Source organism: Oncorhynchus mykiss, chromosome 10 (assembly GCF_013265735.2).
Source record: "Oncorhynchus mykiss isolate Arlee chromosome 10, USDA_OmykA_1.1, whole genome shotgun sequence".
Classification (NCBI taxonomy): Eukaryota; Metazoa; Chordata; class Actinopteri; order Salmoniformes; family Salmonidae; genus Oncorhynchus; species Oncorhynchus mykiss.
Window position 1 is genome coordinate 79,290,238 of NC_048574.1, and position 20,450 is coordinate 79,310,687.

General features: G+C 46.0%; 1 protein-coding gene across 1 annotated transcript in view; it reads right to left on the reverse strand.

Annotated features, from left to right (window-relative positions):
• Positions 1 to 953: 953 nt before the first annotated feature.
• Positions 954 to 20,450, reverse strand: part of LOC118936793 (sodium-dependent phosphate transport protein 2B-like) — a 39,316-nt gene continuing 19,819 nt past the window's right edge. The window contains exons 10-15 of the mRNA XM_036934113.1: positions 17,880 to 18,000; positions 17,096 to 17,263; positions 4,793 to 4,909; positions 4,175 to 4,299; positions 3,716 to 3,916; positions 954 to 1,474 (exon numbers count right to left, since the gene is read on the reverse strand). Coding sequence (XP_036790008.1) covers positions 1,127 to 1,474; positions 3,716 to 3,916; positions 4,175 to 4,299; positions 4,793 to 4,909; positions 17,096 to 17,263; positions 17,880 to 18,000 — 1,080 coding nt within the window. The 3' untranslated portion in view covers positions 954 to 1,126. The remainder of the gene's footprint in view (positions 1,475 to 3,715; positions 3,917 to 4,174; positions 4,300 to 4,792; positions 4,910 to 17,095; positions 17,264 to 17,879; positions 18,001 to 20,450) is intronic.

Sequence of the window (20,450 nt, forward strand, 5' to 3'; positions counted from 1 at the left end):
CTGTTTGTCCCTGTTACAGGTCCCGGTTGTCCCTGTTACAGGTCCTGTTTGTCCCTGTTACAGGTCCTGTTTGTCTTAAGGACAGATCCTGTTGTCCCTTTTACAGGTCCTGTTGTCCCTGTTACAGGTCCTGTTTGTCTTAAGGACAGATCCTGTTGTCCCTGTTACAGGTCCTGTTTGTCCCTGTTACAGGTCCTGTTTGTCCCTGTTACAGGTCCTGTCGTCCCTGTTACAGGTCCTGTCGTCCCTGTTACAGGTCCTGTCGTCCCTGTTACAGGTCCTGTTTGTCCCTGTTACAGGTCCTGTTTGTCTTAAGGACAGGTCCCGGTTGTCCCTGTTACAGGTCCTGTTGTCCCTGTTACAGGTCCTGTTTGTCTTAAGGACAGGTCCCGGTTGTCCCTGTTACAGGTCCTATTGTCCCTGTTACAGGTCCTGTTTGTCCCTGATACAAGTTCCGTTTGTCCCTGTTATATTCACAACCTGGAACCCATTTCCATCATGGCCACCTAATCATCCCCCTTTTGTGCCAGAACGCTCACCACACAATCAGCTAGCACGGTGGAGAGGTGAAATGATGTGATGATGTGTTCTGGCACAAAATGGCTGCCGGTGCATCCCCCACACATTGGTGGTGGATGAGGTGAGTTTTCACCCTTTACTATGTAAAACGCTTTGAATCCCTCAGTTGATAGAGAAGGCGCAATATAAATCCAATCCATTATTATTATTATTAGTATGTTGTTCATATGCGACCATTTTTACGAGCTGCTAGGTCGTAGCTCCGGACTGATATCTAGGAATATGACATAACACCGTTTAACATCTCATAAGCATGACATAGGACTAGGGTTGCAAAATTCCGGTAACTTCCCCCAAAATGTCCTGTTTTTTTTCCCCCTCCCAGAAATCCTGTTTAGAAGATTCCTGGAATTACGAGGAAATAACCAGGAAATCTGGGAATCCTCTAACCAGGATTTCTGGGAAAACAACAGGGAATTTTTGGAATAGTTATTGGAATTTTGTAACCCTACATAGCACCTTTATAACCATGTTATAGAAGAGTCATAAGACCATAATCACAGGGTTATAATGCCTATACGATGCGGTTACGAAGTGTCGCGGCGCATCAAAGCTGCGTTGCTTTCAAGACATCCTCTTTGTCCTCCCTCTTTTCCCCCCAGTCAACACTGTTCATCATGGCAGGGTTGTCGTACATCTCCAGGAAATGCCCTCCTCCTTTCTCCTCCTCCTCCTCCTCCTCCGGTCCGGTCTGGCAACACTTGCAGCAGCAGCATTTGGCGGCTACCACGGCGACCACGCGGTCCCAGGGTTCTAAGGAGTGGGTCCAGAGAGGCAGGAAGTCCCAGGAGTGCAGTACCGCGGGGAGACAGCTGGGTAGCCGTGCCTGAAGCACGTTCACTATAATGATGATGATCAACAGGGCCACTATGGGAACGCCCACACCAACCAGCACCTGGCGAGAGAAGAAGAACAGTTTTACAGGTTATTTGGCTGCTACCACGGCGACCACGCGGTCCCAGGGTTCTAAGGAGTGGGTCCAGAGAGGCAGGAAGAACGGTTTTACAGGTTATTTGGCTGCTACCACGGCGACCACGCGGTCCCAGGTTTCTAAGGAGTGGGTCCAGAGAGGCAGGAAGAACAGTTTTACAGGTTATTTGGCTGCTACCACGGCGACCACGCGGTCCCAGGGTTCTAAGGAGTGGGTCCAGAGAGGCAGGAAGAACAGTTTTACAGGTTATTTGGCTGCTACCACGGCGACCACGCGGTCCCAGGGTTCTAAGGAGTGGGCCCAGAGAGGCAGGAAGAACAGTTTTACAGGTTATTTGGCTGCTACTACGGCGACCACGCGGTCCCAGGGTTCTAAGGAGTGGGCCCAGAGAGGCAGGAAGAACAGTTTTACAGGTTATTTGGCTGCTACCACGGCGACCACGCGGTCCCAGGGTTCTAAGGAGTGGGTCCAGAGAGGCAGGAAGAACAGTTTTACAGGTTATTTGGCTGCTACCACGGCGACCACGCGGTCCCAGGGTTCTAAGGAGTGGGTCCAGAGAGGCAGGAATAACTGTTTTACAGGTGGACTTAGTGGAGTTGACAAGGAGAGAAGCTTCCTTTCAATCAAATGACCAATCCAAACTAATCTGCCAAACTAACCCTGATTCAGATGACCATCCTACCCATGCTAGATTACGGAGACGTAATTTATAGATCGGCAGGTAAGGGTGCTCTCGAGCGGCTAGATGTTCTTTACCATTCGGCCATCAGATTTGCCACCAATGCTCCTTATAGGACACATCACTGCACTCTATACTCCTCTGTAAACTGGTCATCTCTGTATACCTGTCGCAAGACCCACTGGTTGATGCTTATTTATAAAACCCTCTTAGGCCTCACTCCCCCCTATCTGAGATATCTACTGCGGCCCTCATCCTCCACATACAACACCCGTTCACTCCCCCTATCTGAAATATCTACTGTAGCCCTCATCCTCCACATACAACACCCGTTCTGCCAGTCACATTCTATTAAAGGTTGCCAAAGCACACACGTCCCTGGGTCGCTCCTCTTTTCAGTTCGCTGCAGCTAGCGACCGGAACGAGCTGCAACAAACACTCAAACTGGATGGTTTTATCTCAATCTCTTAATTCAAAGACTCAATCATGGACACTCTTACTGACAGTTGTGGCTGCTTTGCGTGATGTATTGTTGTCTCTACCTTCTTTCCCTCTGTGCTGTTGTCTGGGCCCAATAATGTTTGTACCATGTTTTGTGCTGCTTCCATGTTGTGTTGCTACCTAGCTGTGTTGTCATGTGTTGCTGCCTTGCTATGTTGTCATGTGTTGCTGCCTTGCTATGTTGTCATGTGTTGCTGCCTTACTATGTTGTCATGTGTTGCTGCCATGCTATGTTGTCATGTGTTGCTGCCTTGCTATGTTGTCATGTGTTGCTGCCTTGCTGTGTTGTCATGTGTTGCTGCCTTGCTATGTTGTCACGTGTTGCTGCCTTGCTATGTTGTCATGTGTTGCTGCCTTGCTATGTTGTCACGTGTTGCTGCCTTGCTATGTTGTCATGTGTTGCTGCCTTGCTGTGTTGTCATGTGTTGCTGCCTTGCTATGTTGTCATGTGTTGCTGCCTTGCTGTGTTGTCATGTGTTGCTGCCTTGCTATGTTGTCACGTGTTGCTGCCTTGCTATGTTGTCATGTGTTGCTGCCTTGCTATGTTGTCACGTGTTGCTGCCTTGCTATGTTGTCATGTGTTGCTGCCTTGCTGTGTTGTCATGTGTTGCTGCCTTGCTGTGTTGTCATGTGTTGCTGCCTTGCTGTGTTGTCATGTGTTGCTGCCTTGCTATGTTGTCATGTGTTGCTGCCTTGCTATGTCGTCGTCTTAGGTCTCACTTTGTGTAGTGTTGTGGTGTCTCTCTTGTCGTGATGTGTGTTTTGTCCTATATATTTTATGTTTTATGTTGTATTTTTCATCCCAGCCCCCCTCCCCACAGGGGGCCTTTTGCCTTTTGGCCGTCTACTGACTTTCCTGTTGTTAAATAAAGGCTAAGTAAAAATAAATTAAACAAAAAATCAATCAACCACTCACGCATCGACTATCAATCACTCAGTCAGTCAATCAATCACCCTTCCAACCACCCCTCCATCAATCCATCACTCCACCCATCCATCCATCCACCAATCAACCAATCACTCACCTTCCAGCCGGCCATCGATAGGCCGAAGACGAAGAGGGGCAGGAGAAAGAAGCAGGAAATGATGTAGACGCCGGCGAACCAGCGATACTCTGCCGTGATGTCACCCAGGGCCTTAGCCAATCGGATGGGGATACGGGTGAAGGGGATTGGATACCACAAGATGATACCAGACACGTTGAACACGAAGTGAATCAGAGCGATCTGGGGAAGGGAGGGAGGGATGAGTGTCGAGCCCTGATCTGGGAATGGATTGAGGGACTGTAGAGCCATGAGTACCAGGCCATTAGGATCATGGGTTGCTGCCTTGCTATGTTGTCATGTGTTGCTGCCTTGCTATGTTGTCATGTGTTGCTGCCTTGCTATGTTGTTATGTGTTGCTGCCTTGCTATGTGGTAGGGTAGGGTGTGTGTGTGCGTGTGTGCGTGTGTGTGTGTGTGTGTGTGTGTGTGTGTGTCTGACCTGTAGAGCGTTGGCCAGTGTGTCTCCAGGTGCTGCCATGGCTGCCAGTATAGCCGTGGTCGTCGTGCCGATGTTGGCCCCTAGCGACAGAGGGTACGCCCTCTCGATGCTGATCACACCAATACCTACACACGAGGGGAACACTTATTACCATACACATACACATGACATAACCTGTAGATACATTTACCATAGAGAGGAGAATAGGAGGGGAGGGGAGAAGAGAAGAGAGGAAGGGAGGAGGAGAGGAGGAGAAGAGGAGAGAAGAGAAGAGAAGAGGAGAGGAAGAAGAGAAGAGGAGAGGAAGAAGAGAGGAGGAGAGGAGAGGAGAGGAGAGGAGAGGAGGAAGAGAGGAGGAGAAGAGGAGAGAAGAGAAGAGGAGAGGAAGAAGAGAAGAGGAGAGGAAGAAGAGAAGAGAAGAGGAGAGGAAGAAGAGAGGAGGAGAGGAGAGGAGAGGAGAGGAGAGGAGAGGAGAGGAGAGGAGAGGAGGAAGAGAGGAGAGGAGAGGAGGAAGAGAGGGGAGGGGAGGGGAGAAGACAAGAGAAGACGAGAGGGGGAGGGAGGGAGGGAGGGAGGGAGGGAGGGAGGGAGGGAGGGAGGGAGGGAAAGGAGACTCACCAACGAGTGGAGTGATAGCGGAGGTGAAGACAGAACTACTCTGGACGATGAAGGTCATTCCAGCTCCGACCAGGATGGCGATGTAACCAGTCACCCAGCCGAAGGGGAACGGGAAATCTACACATATACACACACATACACAAATAATCATTTCTACATCCCTGTGAGCATGACGGTCTGTGCATACTGTATGTCCTGGTACCTTCACTAAATAGGTTTCTAACCTCGAGGGTTTTCCTGGTTAAATACAAAGTGAAATATGTCTTCCGGACATATTTGGGGGAACCTATCCTGTAATTTCTGAGCAATTAGGCTATCTACTCATAGACATAGAATCACTAGAACAGATATTCCCAGTCAATGTCAAAGTCAACGTTGTGTTGTACATTCTATTTCTGTGGCTCTACTTTAGGATTGATTGGAAAGGTATCATCAGTTCGCTAATGGTCTGGTACTCAGGGCTCTACTGTCCCTCCATCAGTTTGCTAATGGCCTGGTACTCAGGGCTCTGCTGTCCCTCCATCTGATCCCAATGGCCTGGTACTCAGGGCTCTACTGTCCCTCCATCAGGTCCTAATGGCCTGGTACTCAGGGCTCTACTGTCCCTCCATCAGGTCCTAATGGCCTGGTACTCAGGGCTCTATTGTCCCTCCAACAGGTCCCAATGGCCTGGTACTCAGGGCTCTACTGTCCCTCCATCAGGTCCTAATGGCCTGGTACTCAGGGCTCTACTGTCCCTCCATCAGGTCCTAATGGCCTGGTACTCAGGGCTCTACTGTCCCTCCATCAGGTCCTAATGGCCTGGTACTCAGGGCTCTACTGTCCCTCCATCAGGTCCTAATGGCCTGGTACTCAGGGCTCTACTGTCCCTCCATCAGGTCCTAATGGCCTGGTACTCAGGGCTCTACTGTCCCTCCATCAGGTCCTAATGGCCTGGTACTCAGGGCTCTACTGTCCCTCCATCAGGTCCTAATGGCCTGGTACTCAGGGCTCTACTGTCCCTCCATCAGGTCCTAATGTACTGGTACTCAGGGCTCTACTGTCCCTCCATCAGGTCCTAATCTACTGGTACTCAGGGCTCTACTGTCCCTCCATCAGGTCCTAATGGCCTGGTACTCAGGGCTCTACTGTCCCTCCATCAGGTCCTAATGGCCTGGTACTCAGGGCTCTACTGTCCCTCCATCAGGTCCTAATGGCCTGGTACTCAGGGCTCTACTGTCCCTCCATCAGGTCCTAATGGCCTGGTACTCAGGGCTCTACTGTCCCTCCATCAGGTCCTAATGGCCTGGTACTCAGGGCTCTACTGTCCCTCCATCAGGTCCTAATGGCCTGGTACTCAGGGCTCTACTGTCCCTCCATCAGGTCCTAATGGCCTGGTACTCAGGGCTCTACTGTCCCTCCATCAGGTCCTAATCTACTGGTACTCAGGGCTCTACTGTCCCTCCATCAGGTCCTAATGGCCTGGTACTCAGGGCTCTACTGTCCCTCCATCAGGTCCTAATGGCCTGGTACTCAGGGCTCTACTGTTCCTCCATCAGGTCCTAATGGCCTGGTACTCAGGGCTCTACTGTCCCTCCATCAGGTCCTAATGGCCTGGTACTCAGGGCTCTATTGTCCCTCTAACCGCTCTGACATCAATGCAAATAGAATCAAAAAATCACATCAAACCCTTATCACTGAAACAGTATGATGCTTTTAAAGCTGCAACATGTATCTTTTTGGGCAACTTGACCAAATTCACATAGAAATGTGTGTTATAGATCTCACATTCTCATTGAAAGCAAGTCTAAGGAGCGGTAGATCTGGTCTATGTTCGTTATTTCTATGCTTCCCATTCTTAAGTTTTTGTTTTTGTCCACTGTGGGGGCTGTCCACAGTTTAATTAAATATGTTTCATTAGAAGTGAAAATGAGCTACTATCGATGTTTTCCGGCAGACAGTTCGTTCAAGATTGACGTCGAAATTGAACGTCTATCCATGTCCCGAAGACGCCTTCACTGTTGCAACAGTGAGTGCTACTTGTTTTTGTTTTTTTTCTAGGGTCTTGTGGACAGGGATGGTGGAGGGTTACAGCACTCTGGATCAGAAGGTTGGGTGTTGTGGACAGGGATGGTGGAGGGTTATAGCACTCTGGATCAGAAGGTTGGGTCTTGTGGACAGGGATGGTGGAGGGTTATAGCACTCTGGATCAGAAGGTTGGGTCTTGTGGACAGGGATGGTGGAGGGTTATAGCACTCTGGATCAGAAGGTTGGGTGTTGTGGACAGGGATGGTGGAGGGTTACAGCACTCTGGATCAGAAGGTTGGGTGTTGTGGACAGGGATGGTGGAGGGTTATAGCACTCTGGATCAGAAGGTTGGGTCTTGTGGACAGGGATGGTGGAGGGTTACAGCACTCTGGATCAGAAGGTTGGGTCTTGTGGACAGGGATGGTGGAGGGTTACAGCACTCTGGATCAGAAGGTTGGGTCTTGTGGACAGGGATGGTGGAGGGTTATAGCACTCTGGATCAGAAGGTTGGGTGTTGTGGACATGGATGGTGGAGGGTTACAGCACTCTGGATCAGAAGGTTGGGTCTTGTGGACAGGGATGGTGGAGGGTTACAGCACTCTGGATCAGAAGGTTGGGTCTTGTGGACAGGGATGGTGGAGGGTTACAGCACTCTGGATCAGAAGGTTGGGTCTTGTGGACAGGGATGGTGGAGGGTTATAGCACTCTGGATCAGAAGGTTGGGTCTTGTGGACAGGGATGGTGGAGGGTTATAGCACTCTGGATCAGAAGGTTGGGTGTTGTGGACAGGGATGGTGGAGGGTTACAGCACTCTGGATCAGAAGGTTGGGTCTTGTGGACAGGGATGGTGGAGGGTTACAGCACTCTGGATCAGAAGGTTGGGTCTTGTGGACAGGGATGGTGGAGGGTTACAGCACTCTGGATCAGAAGGTTGGGTCTTGTGGACAGGGATGGTGGAGGGTTATAGCACTCTGGATCAGAAGGTTGGGTGTTGTGGACAGGGATGGTGGAGGGTTACAGCACTCTGGATCAGACGGTTGGGTCTTGTGGACAGGGATGGTGGAGGGTTATAGCACTCTGGATCAGAAGGTTGGGTCTTGTGGACAGGGATGGTGGAGGGTTACAGCACTCTGGATCAGAAGGTTGGGTCTTGTGGACAGGGATGGTGGAGGGTTATAGCACTCTGGATCAGAAGGTTGGGTCTTGTGGACAGGGATGGTGGAGGGTTATAGCACTCTGGATCAGAAGGTTGGGTCTTGTGGACAGGGATGGTGGAGGGTTACAGCACTCTGGATCAGAAGGTTGGGTGTTGTGGACAGGGATGGTGGAGGGTTACAGCACTCTGGATCAGAAGGTTGGGTCTTGTGGACAGGGATGGTGGAGGGTTATAGCACTCTGGATCAGAAGGTTGGGTCTTGTGGACAGGGATGGTGGAGGGTTATAGCACTCTGGATCAGAAGGTTGGGTCTTGTGGACAGGGATGGTGGAGGGTTACAGCACTCTGGATCAGAAGGTAGGGTCTTGTGGACAGGGATGGTGGAGGGTTACAGCACTCTGGATCAGAAGGTTGGGTCTTGTGGACAGGGATGGTGGAGGGTTACAGCACTCTGGATCAGAAGGTTGGGTCTTGTGGACAGGGATGGTGGAGGGTTACAGCACTCTGGATCAGAAGGTTGGGTCTTGTGGACAGGGATGGTGGAGGGTTATAGCACTCTGGATCAGAAGGTTGGGTCTTGTGGACAGGGATGGTGGAGGGTTATAGCACTCTGGATCAGAAGGTTGGGTCTTGTGGACAGGGATGGTGGAGGGTTATAGCACTCTGGATCAGAAGGTTGGGTGTTGTGGACAGGGATGGTGGAGGGTTACAGCACTCTGGATCAGAAGGTTGGGTCTTGTGGACAGGGATGGTGGAGGGTTACAGCACTCTGGATCAGAAGGTTGGGTCTTGTGGACAGGGATGGTGGAGGGTTACAGCACTCTGGATCAGAAGGTTGGGTCTTGTGGACAGGGATGGTGGAGGGTTACAGCACTCTGGATCAGAAGGTTGGGTCTTGTGGACAGGGATGGTGGAGGGTTACAGCACTCTGGATCAGAAGGTTGGGTGTTGTGGACAGGGATGGTGGAGGGTTATAGCACTCTGGATCAGAAGGTTGGGTCTTGTGGACAGGGATGGTGGAGGGTTACAGCACTCTGGATCAGAAGGTTGGGTCTTGTGGACAGGGATGGTGGAGGGTTACAGCACTCTGGATCAGAAGGTTGGGTCTTGTGGACAGGGATGGTGGAGGGTTACAGCACTCTGGATCAGAAGGTTGGGTCTTGTGGACAGGGATGGTGGAGGGTTACAGCACTCTGGATCAGAAGGTTGGGTCTTGTGGACAGGGATGGTGGAGGGTTATAGCACTCTGGATCAGAAGGTTGGGTCTTGTGGACAGGGATGGTGGAGGGTTATAGCACTCTGGATCAGAAGGTTGGGTCTTGTGGACAGGGATGGTGGAGGGTTATAGCACTCTGGATCAGAAGGTTGGGTGTTGTGGACAGGGATGGTGGAGGGTTATAGCACTCTGGATCAGAAGGTTGGGTGTTGTGGACAGGGATGGTGGAGGGTTACAGCACTCTGGATCAGAAGGTAGGGTCTTGTGGACAGGGATGGTGGAGGGTTACAGCACTCTGGATCAGAAGGTAGGGTCTTGTGGACAGGGATGGTGGAGGGTTATAGCACTCTGGATCAGAAGGTTGGGTGTTGTGGACAGGGATGGTGGAGGGTTACAGCACTCTGGATCAGAAGGTTGGGTGTTGTGGACAGGGATGGTGGAGGGTTACAGCACTCTGGATCAGAAGGTAGGGTCTTGTGGACAGGGATGGTGGAGGGTTATAGCACTCTGGATCAGAAGGTTGGGTGTTGTGGACAGGGATGGTGGAGGGTTACAGCACTCTGGATCAGAAGGTTGGGTCTTGTGGACAGGGATGGTGGAGGGTTACAGCACTCTGGATCAGAAGGTTGGGTCTTGTGGACAGGGATGGTGGAGGGTTACAGCACTCTGGATCAGAAGGTTGGGTCTTGTGGACAGGGATGGTGGAGGGTTACAGCACTCTGGATCAGAAGGTTGGGTCTTGTGGACAGGGATGGTGGAGGGTTACAGCACTCTGGATCAGAAGGTTGGGTCTTGTGGACAGGGATGGTGGAGGGTTACAGCACTCTGGATCAGAAGGTTGGGTCTTGTGGACAGGGATGGTGGAGGGTTACAGCACTCTGGATCAGAAGGTTGGGTCTTGTGGACAGGGATGGTGGAGGGTTACAGCACTCTGGATCAGAAGGTTGGGTCTTGTGGACAGGGATGGTGGAGGGTTACAGCACTCTGGATCAGAAGGTTGGGTCTTGTGGACAGGGATGGTGGAGGGTTACAGCACTCTGGATCAGAAGGTTGGGTGTTGTGGACAGGGATGGTGGAGGGTTACAGCACTCTGGATCAGAAGGTTGGGTGTTGTGGACAGGGATGGTGGAGGGTTACAGCACTCTGGATCAGAAGGTTGGGTCTTGTGGACAGGGATGGTGGAGGGTTATAGCACTCTGGATCAGAAGGTTGGGTCTTGTGGACAGGGATGGTGGAGGGTTACAGCACTCTGGATCAGAAGGTTGGGTGTTGTGGACAGGGATGGTGGAGGGTTATAGCACTCTGGATCAGAAGGTTGGGTCTTGTGGACAGGGATGGTGGAGGGTTATAGCACTCTGGATCAGAAGGTTGGGTCTTGTGGACAGGGATGGTGGAGGGTTATAGCACTCTGGATTTTTTATTTATCCCAAATCTTAACCTTAACCTTAACCCTTACCATAACCATTCAGAATGAATGCCTAACCTTAACCCTTACCATAACCATTCAGAATGAATGCCTAACCTTAACCCTTACCATAACCATTCAGAATGAATGCCTAACCTTAACCCTTACCATAACCATTCAGAATGAATGCCTAACCTTAACCATTACCACAACCATTCAGAATGAATGCCTAACCATAACCCTAACCTTAACCTTAACCCTTACCATAACCATTCAGAATGAATGCCTAACCATAACCCTAACCTTAAGCCTTAACCCTTACCATAACCATTCAGAATGAATGCCTAACCTTAACCCTTACCATAACCCTTACCATAACCATTCCGAATGAATGCCTAACCTTAACCCTTACCATAACCATTCAGAATGAATGCCTAACCTTAACCCTTACCATAACAATTCAGAATTAATGCCTAACCTTAACCCTTACCATAACCATTCAGAATTAATGCCTAACCATAACCCTAACCTTAACCTTAACCCTTACCATAACCATTCAGAATGAATGCCTAACCTTAACCCTTACCATAACCATTCAGAATGAATGCCTAACCTTAACCCTTACCATAACCATTCAGAATGAATGCCTAACCATAACCCTAACCTTAACCTTAACCCTTACCATAACCATTCAGAATGAATGCCTAACCATAACCCTAACCTTAACCTTAACCCATCAGAGTTAATGCCTAACCTTAACCATTACCACAACCATTCAGAATGAATGCCTAACCTTAACCCTTACCATAACCCTTACCATAACCATTCCGAATGAATGCCTAACCCTAACCCTTACCATAACCATTCAGAATTAATGCCTAACCTTAACCCTTACCATAACCATTCAGAATGAATGCCTAACCATAACCCTAACCTTAAGCCTTAACCCTTACCATAACCATTCAGAATGAATGCCTAACCTTAACCTTAACCCTTACCTTAACCATTCAGAATGAATGCCAAACCTTAACCCTTACCCTAACCATTCAGAATGAATGCCTAACCTTAACCCTTACCATAACCATTCAGAATGAATGCCTAACCATAACCCTAACCTTAACCTTAACCCTTACCATAACCATTCAGAATGAATGCCTAACCTTAACCCTTACCATAACCATTCAGAATGAATGCCTAACCTTAACCCTTACCATAACCATTCAGAATGAATGCCTAACCATAACCCTAACCTTAACCTTAACCCTTACCATAACCATTCAGAATGAATGCCTAACCATAACCCTAACCTTAACCTTAACCCTTATCATAACCATTCAGAATGAATGCCTAACCATAACCCTAACCTTAACCTTAACCCTTACCATAACCATTCAGAATGAATGCCTAACCTTAACCTTAACCCTTACCATAACCATTCAGAATGAATGCCAAACCTTAACCCTTACCCTAACCCTTAACATAACCATTCAGAATGAATGCCTAACCTTAACCCTTACCCTAACCTTAACCCTTACCATAACCATTCAGAATGAATGCCTAACCTTAACCCTTACCCTAACCCTTACCATAACCATTCAGAATGAATGCCTAACCTTAATCCTTACCATAACCATTCAGAATGAATGCCTAACCTTAACCCTTACCCTAACCCTTACCATAACCATTCAGAATGAATGCCTAACCTTAACCCTTACCATAACCATTCAGAATGAATGCCTAACCTTAACCCTTACCATAACCCTTACCATAACCATTCAGAATGAATGCCTAACCTTAACCCTTACCATAACGATTCAGAATGAATGCCTAACCTTAACCCTTACCATAACCATTCAGAATGAATGCCTAACCATAACCCTAACCTTAACCTTAACCCTTACCATAACCATTCAGAATGAATGCCTAACCTTAACCTTAACCCTTACCTTAACCATTCAGAATGAATGCCAAACCTTAACCCTTACCATAACCATTCAGAATGAATGCCTAACCATAACCCTAACCTTAACCTTAACCCTTACCATAACCATTCAGAATGAATGCCAAACCTTAACCCTTACCATAACCATTCAGAATGAATGCCTAACCTTAACCCTTACCATAACCCTTACCATAACCATTCAGAATGAATGTCTAACCTTAACCCTTACCATAACCATTCAGAATGAATGCCTAACCTTAACCCTTACCATAACCATTCAGAATGAATGCCTAACCATAACCCTAACCTTAACCTTAACCCTTACCATAACCATTCAGAATGAATGCCTAACCTTAACCCTTACCATAACCATTCAGAATGAATGCCTAACCATAACCCTAACCTTAACCTTAACCCTTACCATAACCATTCAGAATGAATGCCTAACCATAACCCTAACCTTAACCTTAACCCTTACCATAACCATTCAGAATTAATGCCTAACCTTAACCCTTACCATAACCATTCAGAATGAATGCCTAACCTTAACCCTTACCATAACCATTCAGAATGAATGGCTAACCATAACCCTAACCTTAACCTTAACCCTTACCATAACCATTCAGAATGAATGCCTAACCTTAACCCTTACCATAACCATTCAGAATGAATGCCTAACCTTAACCCTTACCATAACCATTCAGAATGAATGGCTAACCATAACCCTAACCTTAACCTTAACCCTTACCATAACCATTCAGAATGAATGCCTAACCATAACCCTAACCTTAACCTTAACCCTTACCATAACCATTCAGAATGAATGCCTAACCATAACCCTAACCTTAACCTTAACCCTTACCATAACCATTCAGAATGAATGCCTAACCTTAACCTTAACCCTTACCATAACCATTCAGAATGAATGCCTAACCTTAACCCTTACCCTAACCCTTACCATAACCATTCAGAATGAATGCCTAACCTTAACCCTTACCATAACCATTCAGAATGAATGCCTAACCTTAACCCTTACCATAACCATTCAGAATGAATGCCTAACCTTAACCTTAACCCTTACCTTAACCATTCAGAATGAATGCCAAACCTTAACCCTTACCCTAACCATTCAGAATTAATGCCAAACCTTAACCCTTACCATAACCATTCAGAATTAATGCCTAACCTTAACCCTAACCTTAACCCTTACCATAACCATTCAGAATGAATGCCTAACCTTAACCCTTACCATAACCATTCAGAATGAATGCCTAACCATAACCCTAACCTTAACCTTAACCCTTACCATAACCATTCAGAATGAATGCCTAACCTTAACCCTTACCATAACCATTCAGAATGAATGCCTAACCATAACCCTAACCTTAACCTTAACCCTTACCATAACCATTCAGAATGAATGCCTAACCATAACCCTAACCTTAACCTTAACCCTTACCATAACCATTCAGAATTAATGCCTAACCTTAACCCTTACCATAACCATTCAGAATGAATGCCTAACCTTAACCCTTACCATAACCATTCAGAATGAATGGCTAACCATAACCCTAACCTTAACCTTAACCCTTACCATAACCATTCAGAATGAATGCCTAACCTTAACCCTTACCATAACCATTCAGAATGAATGCCTAACCTTAACCCTTACCATAACCATTCAGAATGAATGGCTAACCATAACCCTAACCTTAACCTTAACCCTTACCATAACCATTCAGAATGAATGCCTAACCATAACCCTAACCTTAACCTTAACCCTTACCATAACCATTCAGAATGAATGCCTAACCATAACCCTAACCTTAACCTTAACCCTTACCATAACCATTCAGAATGAATGCCAAACCTTAACCCTTACCATAACCATTCAGAATGAATGCCTAACCTTAACCCTTACCATAACCCTTACCATAACCATTCAGAATGAATGTCTAACCTTAACCCTTACCATAACCATTCAGAATGAATGCCTAACCTTAACCCTTACCATAACCATTCAGAATGAATGCCTAACCATAACCCTAACCTTAACCTTAACCCTTACCATAACCATTCAGAATGAATGCCTAACCTTAACCCTTACCATAACCATTCAGAATGAATGCCTAACCATAACCCTAACCTTAACCTTAACCCTTACCATAACCATTCAGAATGAATGCCTAACCATAACCCTAACCTTAACCTTAACCCTTACCATAACCATTCAGAATTAATGCCTAACCTTAACCCTTACCATAACCATTCAGAATGAATGCCTAACCTTAACCCTTACCATAACCATTCAGAATGAATGGCTAACCATAACCCTAACCTTAACCTTAACCCTTACCATAACCATTCAGAATGAATGCCTAACCTTAACCCTTACCATAACCATTCAGAATGAATGCCTAACCTTAACCCTTACCATAACCATTCAGAATGAATGGCTAACCATAACCCTAACCTTAACCTTAACCCTTACCATAACCATTCAGAATGAATGCCTAACCATAACCCTAACCTTAACCTTAACCCTTACCATAACCATTCAGAATGAATGCCTAACCTTAACCCTTACCATAACCATTCAGAATGAATGGCTAACCATAACCCTAACCTTAACCTTAACCCTTACCATAACCATTCAGAATGAATGCCTAACCTTAACCCTTACCATAACCATTCAGAATGAATGCCTAACCTTAACCCTTACCATAACCATTCAGAATGAATGGCTAACCATAACCCTAACCTTAACCTTAACCCTTACCATAACCATTCAGAATGAATGCCTAACCATAACCCTAACCTTAACCTTAACCCTTACCATAACCATTCAGAATGAATGCCTAACCATAACCCTAACCTTAACCTTAACCCTTACCATAACCATTCAGAATGAATGCCTAACCTTAACCTTAACCCTTACCATAACCATTCAGAATGAATGCCTAACCTTAACCCTTACCCTAACCCTTACCATAACCATTCAGAATGAATGCCTAACCTTAACCCTTACCATAACCATTCAGAATGAATGCCTAACCTTAACCCTTACCATAACCATTCAGAATGAATGCCTAACCTTAACCTTAACCCTTACCTTAACCATTCAGAATGAATGCCAAACCTTAACCCTTACCCTAACCATTCAGAATTAATGCCAAACCTTAACCCTTACCATAACCATTCAGAATTAATGCCTAACCTTAACCCTAACCTTAACCCTTACCATAACCATTCAGAATGAATGCCTAACCTTAACCCTTACCATAACCATTCAGAATGAATGCCTAACCATAACCCTAACCTTAACCTTAACCCTTACCATAACCATTCAGAATGAATGCCTAACCTTAACCTTAACCCTTACCATAACCATTCAGAGTGAATGCCTAACCTTAACCTTAACCCTTACCTTAACCATTCAGAATGAATGCCAAACCTTAACCCTTACCCTAACCATTCAGAATGAATGCCTAACCATAACCCTAACCTTAACCTTAACCCTTACCATAACCATTCAGAATGAATGCCTAACCTTAACCTTAACCCTTACCATAACCATTCAGAATGAATGCCTAACCTTAACCCTAACCCTAACCCTTACCATAACCATTCAGAACGAATGCCTAACCTTAACCTTTACCATTACCATTCAGAATGAATGCCTAACCTTAACCCTTACCCTAACCCTTACCATAACCATTCAGAATGAATGCCTAACCTTAACCCTTACCCTAACCCTTACCATAACCATTCAGAATGAATGCCTAACCTTAACCCTTAACTTTAAAATTTGAGATTTTTGAGAAATGGAACATACAGAGCAACAGGAGCAACAAAAACAACAAAAACATAAGAAATGTGATGTTTGGAGAACGTGGATGAACGGTTAATCCTGCGGTGAGACGGTGAGAGCTTGTTGGTTCCCGAGTGGAGTTAAATAAGTGTTGTTATAAACCCAGGCTGGGAGATGCTAAAGGTGTTTATGTTAATTAGGTTAATTATGTTAATTATGTTAATTAGCGGTAGGCAATTCCCTTGTCAATTAACGGCTGAGAAAATGTCATGACCGCCACAGCCCTCATAGTACCCTCATCACCACCATCATCATCGCCATCATCAGCATCACCATCATCACCACCATCATCATCACCACCATCAGCATCGCCATTACATCACCATCATCATCACCATCATCATCATCACTATCATCATCATCATCATCATCATCATCATCATCCTCAACATCATCATCATCATCATCACCATCATCACCATCATCACCACCATCATCATCACCACCATCATCATCATCACCATCATCACCATCATCATCATCATCATCACCACCACCATCATCATCATCATCACCATCACCACCATCATCACCACCATCATCACCACCATCATCATCATCATCACCATCATCATCCTCACCATCATCATCCTCACCATCATTATCCTCACCATAATCACCATCATCATCATCATCACCATCACCACCATTGCCCTCGTCCTCTCTCCTCTTCCTCGCTCCTCTTCCTCCTCCCGCTCTGTCTCACCTGTGTTGAGCACCTTCTTGATGACCACGGCCACCTGTCCCTTCAGCATGGAGTTGAGCAGCTTGACGATGAGGATGAGACAGGAACACAGCACCAGCAGAGACAGAGCCAGCAGGATCAGGCCTATCGCCAGGTCAGACAGGTCCACGTTCACAAAGATATGATTACCTGGGGAGGGACAACACACATTACCTGGGGAGGGACGACACACATTACCTGGGGAGGGACGACACACATTACCTGGGGAGGGACAACACACATTACCTGGGGAGGGACAACACACATTACCTGGGGAGGGACAACACATATTACCTGGGGAGGGAGATACCTGGGGAGGGACAACACACATTACCTGGGGAGGGACAACACACATTAGCTGAGGAGGGACAACACACACACACACACACACACACACACACACACACACACACACACACACACACACACACACACACACACACACACACACACACACACACACACACACACACACACACACAGACACACAGAGACACACAGAGACACAGAGACACAGAGACACACAGAGACATACACACACAGATACAGAATATAAATGGTGATAAAAGTATCTACAGTATTTGAAGACTCTGTGTGAAAGGTGGACAGATGACACATGGCAGCATTCCAAATGGCACCCTATTCCCTATATAGTGCACCACTTTAGACCAGAGCCCCATTGGCCCTAGTCAGGGTATAGGGTCATTGGAGACAGACGGTAGTTGTCATGGGAACAGTGTTTCCTGTTTGTTGACTGTGTACGTACATGTCTGTATGTTGTAGGTCTCTGAGATGTTATGCAGAGTGTAGCAGAGGTCCTGGGAACACCAACAGAGGGCTGGGGAGGTGCAGTTCTCTGGCCCGGGGACCGTCTCATTCCTCAGGGTCTGGAACACACACAAGTGTTGATGCATTGGTGTGTAGTTAGCGTGTTGATGCATTGGTGTGTAGTTAGCGTGTTTGGGTAATTGGTGTGTAGTTAGCGTGTTGATGCATTGGTGTGTAGTTAGCGTGTTGATGCATTGGTGTGTAGTTAGCGTGTTGGAGTATGTTTGATGTAGTTCACCTGTTTGTTAATTAAACGTGTTGGTTTATGTTTGGTGTGTTGTGTTGTGTTGTTAGCATGTTTGGGTAACGCGTTGGTTTATGTTTGGTGTGGTGTGTTGTGTTGTTAGCATGTTTAGGTAACGTGTTGGTTTATGTTTGGTGTGTTGTGTTGTGTTGTTAGCATGTTTGGGTAACGTGTTGGTTTATGTTTGGTGTGTTGTGTTGTGTTGTTAGCATGTTTAGGTAACGCGTTGGTTTATGTTTGGTGTGTTGTGTTGTGTTGTTAGCATGTTTGGGTAACGCGTTGGTTTATGTTTGGTGTGTTGTGTTGTGTTGTTAGCATGTTTAGGTAACGCGTTGGTTTATGTTTGGTGTGTTGTGTTGTGTTGTTAGCATGTTTGGGTAACGTGTTGGTTTATGTTTGGTGTGTTGTGTTGTGTTGTTAGCATGTTTAGGTAACGTGTTGGTTTATGTTTGGTGTGTTGTGTTGTGTTGTTAGCATGTTTGGGTAACGTGTTGGTTTATGTTTGGTGTGTTGTGTTGTGTTGTTAGCATGTTTGGGTAACGTGTTGGTTTATGTTTGGTGTGTTGTGTTGTGTTGTTAGCATGTTTAGGTAACGTGTTGGTTTATGTTTGGTGTGTTGTGTTGTGTTGTTAGCATGTTTAGGTAACGTGTTGGTTTATGTTTGGTGTGTTGTGTTGTGTTGTTAGCATGTTTGGGTAACGTGTTGGTTTATGTTTGGTGTGTTGTGTTGTGTTGTTAGCATGTTTAGGTAACGTGTTGGTTTATGTTTGGTGTGTTGTGTTGTGTTGTTAGCATGTTTGGGTAACGCGTTGGTTTATGTTTGGTGTGTTGTGTTGTGTTGTTAGCATGTTTGGGTAACGCGTTGGTTTATGTTTGGTGTGTTGTGTTGTGTTGTTAGCATGTTTAGGTAACGTGTTGGTTTATGTTTGGTGTGTTGTGTTGTGTTGTTAGCATGTTTGGGTAACGCGTTGGTTTATGTTTGGTGTGTTGTGTTGTGTTGTTAGCATGTTTGGGTAACGTGTTGGTTTATGTTTGGTGTGTTGTGTTGTGTTGTTAGCATGTTTAGGTAACGTGTTGGTTTATGTTTGGTGTGTTGTGTTGTGTTGTTAGCATGTTTGGGTAACGTGTTGGTTTATGTTTGGTGTGTTGTGTTGTGTTGTTAGCATGTTTAGGTAACGCGTTGGTTTATGTTTGGTGTGTTGTGTTGTGTTGTTAGCATGTTTGGGTAACGTGTTGGTTTATGTTTGGTGTGTTGTGTTGTGTTGTTAGCATGTTTAGGTAACGTGTTGGTTTATGTTTGGTGTGTTGTGTTGTGTTGTTAGCATGTTTAGGTAACGTGTTGGTTTATGTTTGGTGTGTTGTGTTGTGTTGTTAGCATGTTTGGGTAACGTGTTGGTTTATGTTTGGTGTGTTGTGTTGTGTTGTTAGCATGTTTAGGTAACGTGTTGGTTTATGTTTGGTGTGTTGTGTTGTGTTGTTAGCATGTTTGGGTAACGCGTTGGTTTATGTTTGGTGTGTTGTGTTGTGTTGTTAGCATGTTTGGGTAACGCGTTGGTTTATGTTTGGTGTGTTGTGTTGTGTTGTTAGCATGTTTGGGTAACGTGTTGGTTTATGTTTGGTGTGTTGTGTTGTGTTGTTAACATGTTTGGGTAACGCGTTGGTTTATGTTTGGTGTGTTGTGTTGTGTTGTTAGCATGTTTGGGTAACGCGTTGGTTTATGTTTGGTGTGTTGTGTTGTGTTGTTAGCATGTTTGGGTAACGCGTTGGTTTATGTTTGGTGTGTTGTGTTGTGTTGTTAGCATGTTTGGGTAACGTGTTGGTTTATGTTTGGTGTGTTGTGTTGTGTTGTTAGCATGTTTGGGTAACGTGTTGGTTTATGTTTGGTGTGTTGTGTTGTGTTGTTAGCATGTTTGGGTAACGCGTTGGTTTATGTTTGGTGTGTTGTGTTGTGTTGTTAGCATGTTTGGGTAACGTGTTGGTTGATGTTTGGTGTGGTGTGTTGTGTTGTTAGCATGTTTGGGTAACGCGTTGGTTTATGTTTGGTGTGTTGTGTTGTTAGCATGTTTGGGTAACATGTTGGTTTATTTTTGGTGTGTTGTTAGCATGTTTGGGTAACATGTTGGTTTATGTTTGGTGTGTTGTTAGCATGTTTGGGTAACATGTTGGTTTATGTTTGGTGTGTTGTGTTGTTAACATGTTGGTTTATGTTCGGTGTGTTGTGTTGTTAACATGTTTGGGTAAAATGTTGGTTTATGTTTGGTGTGT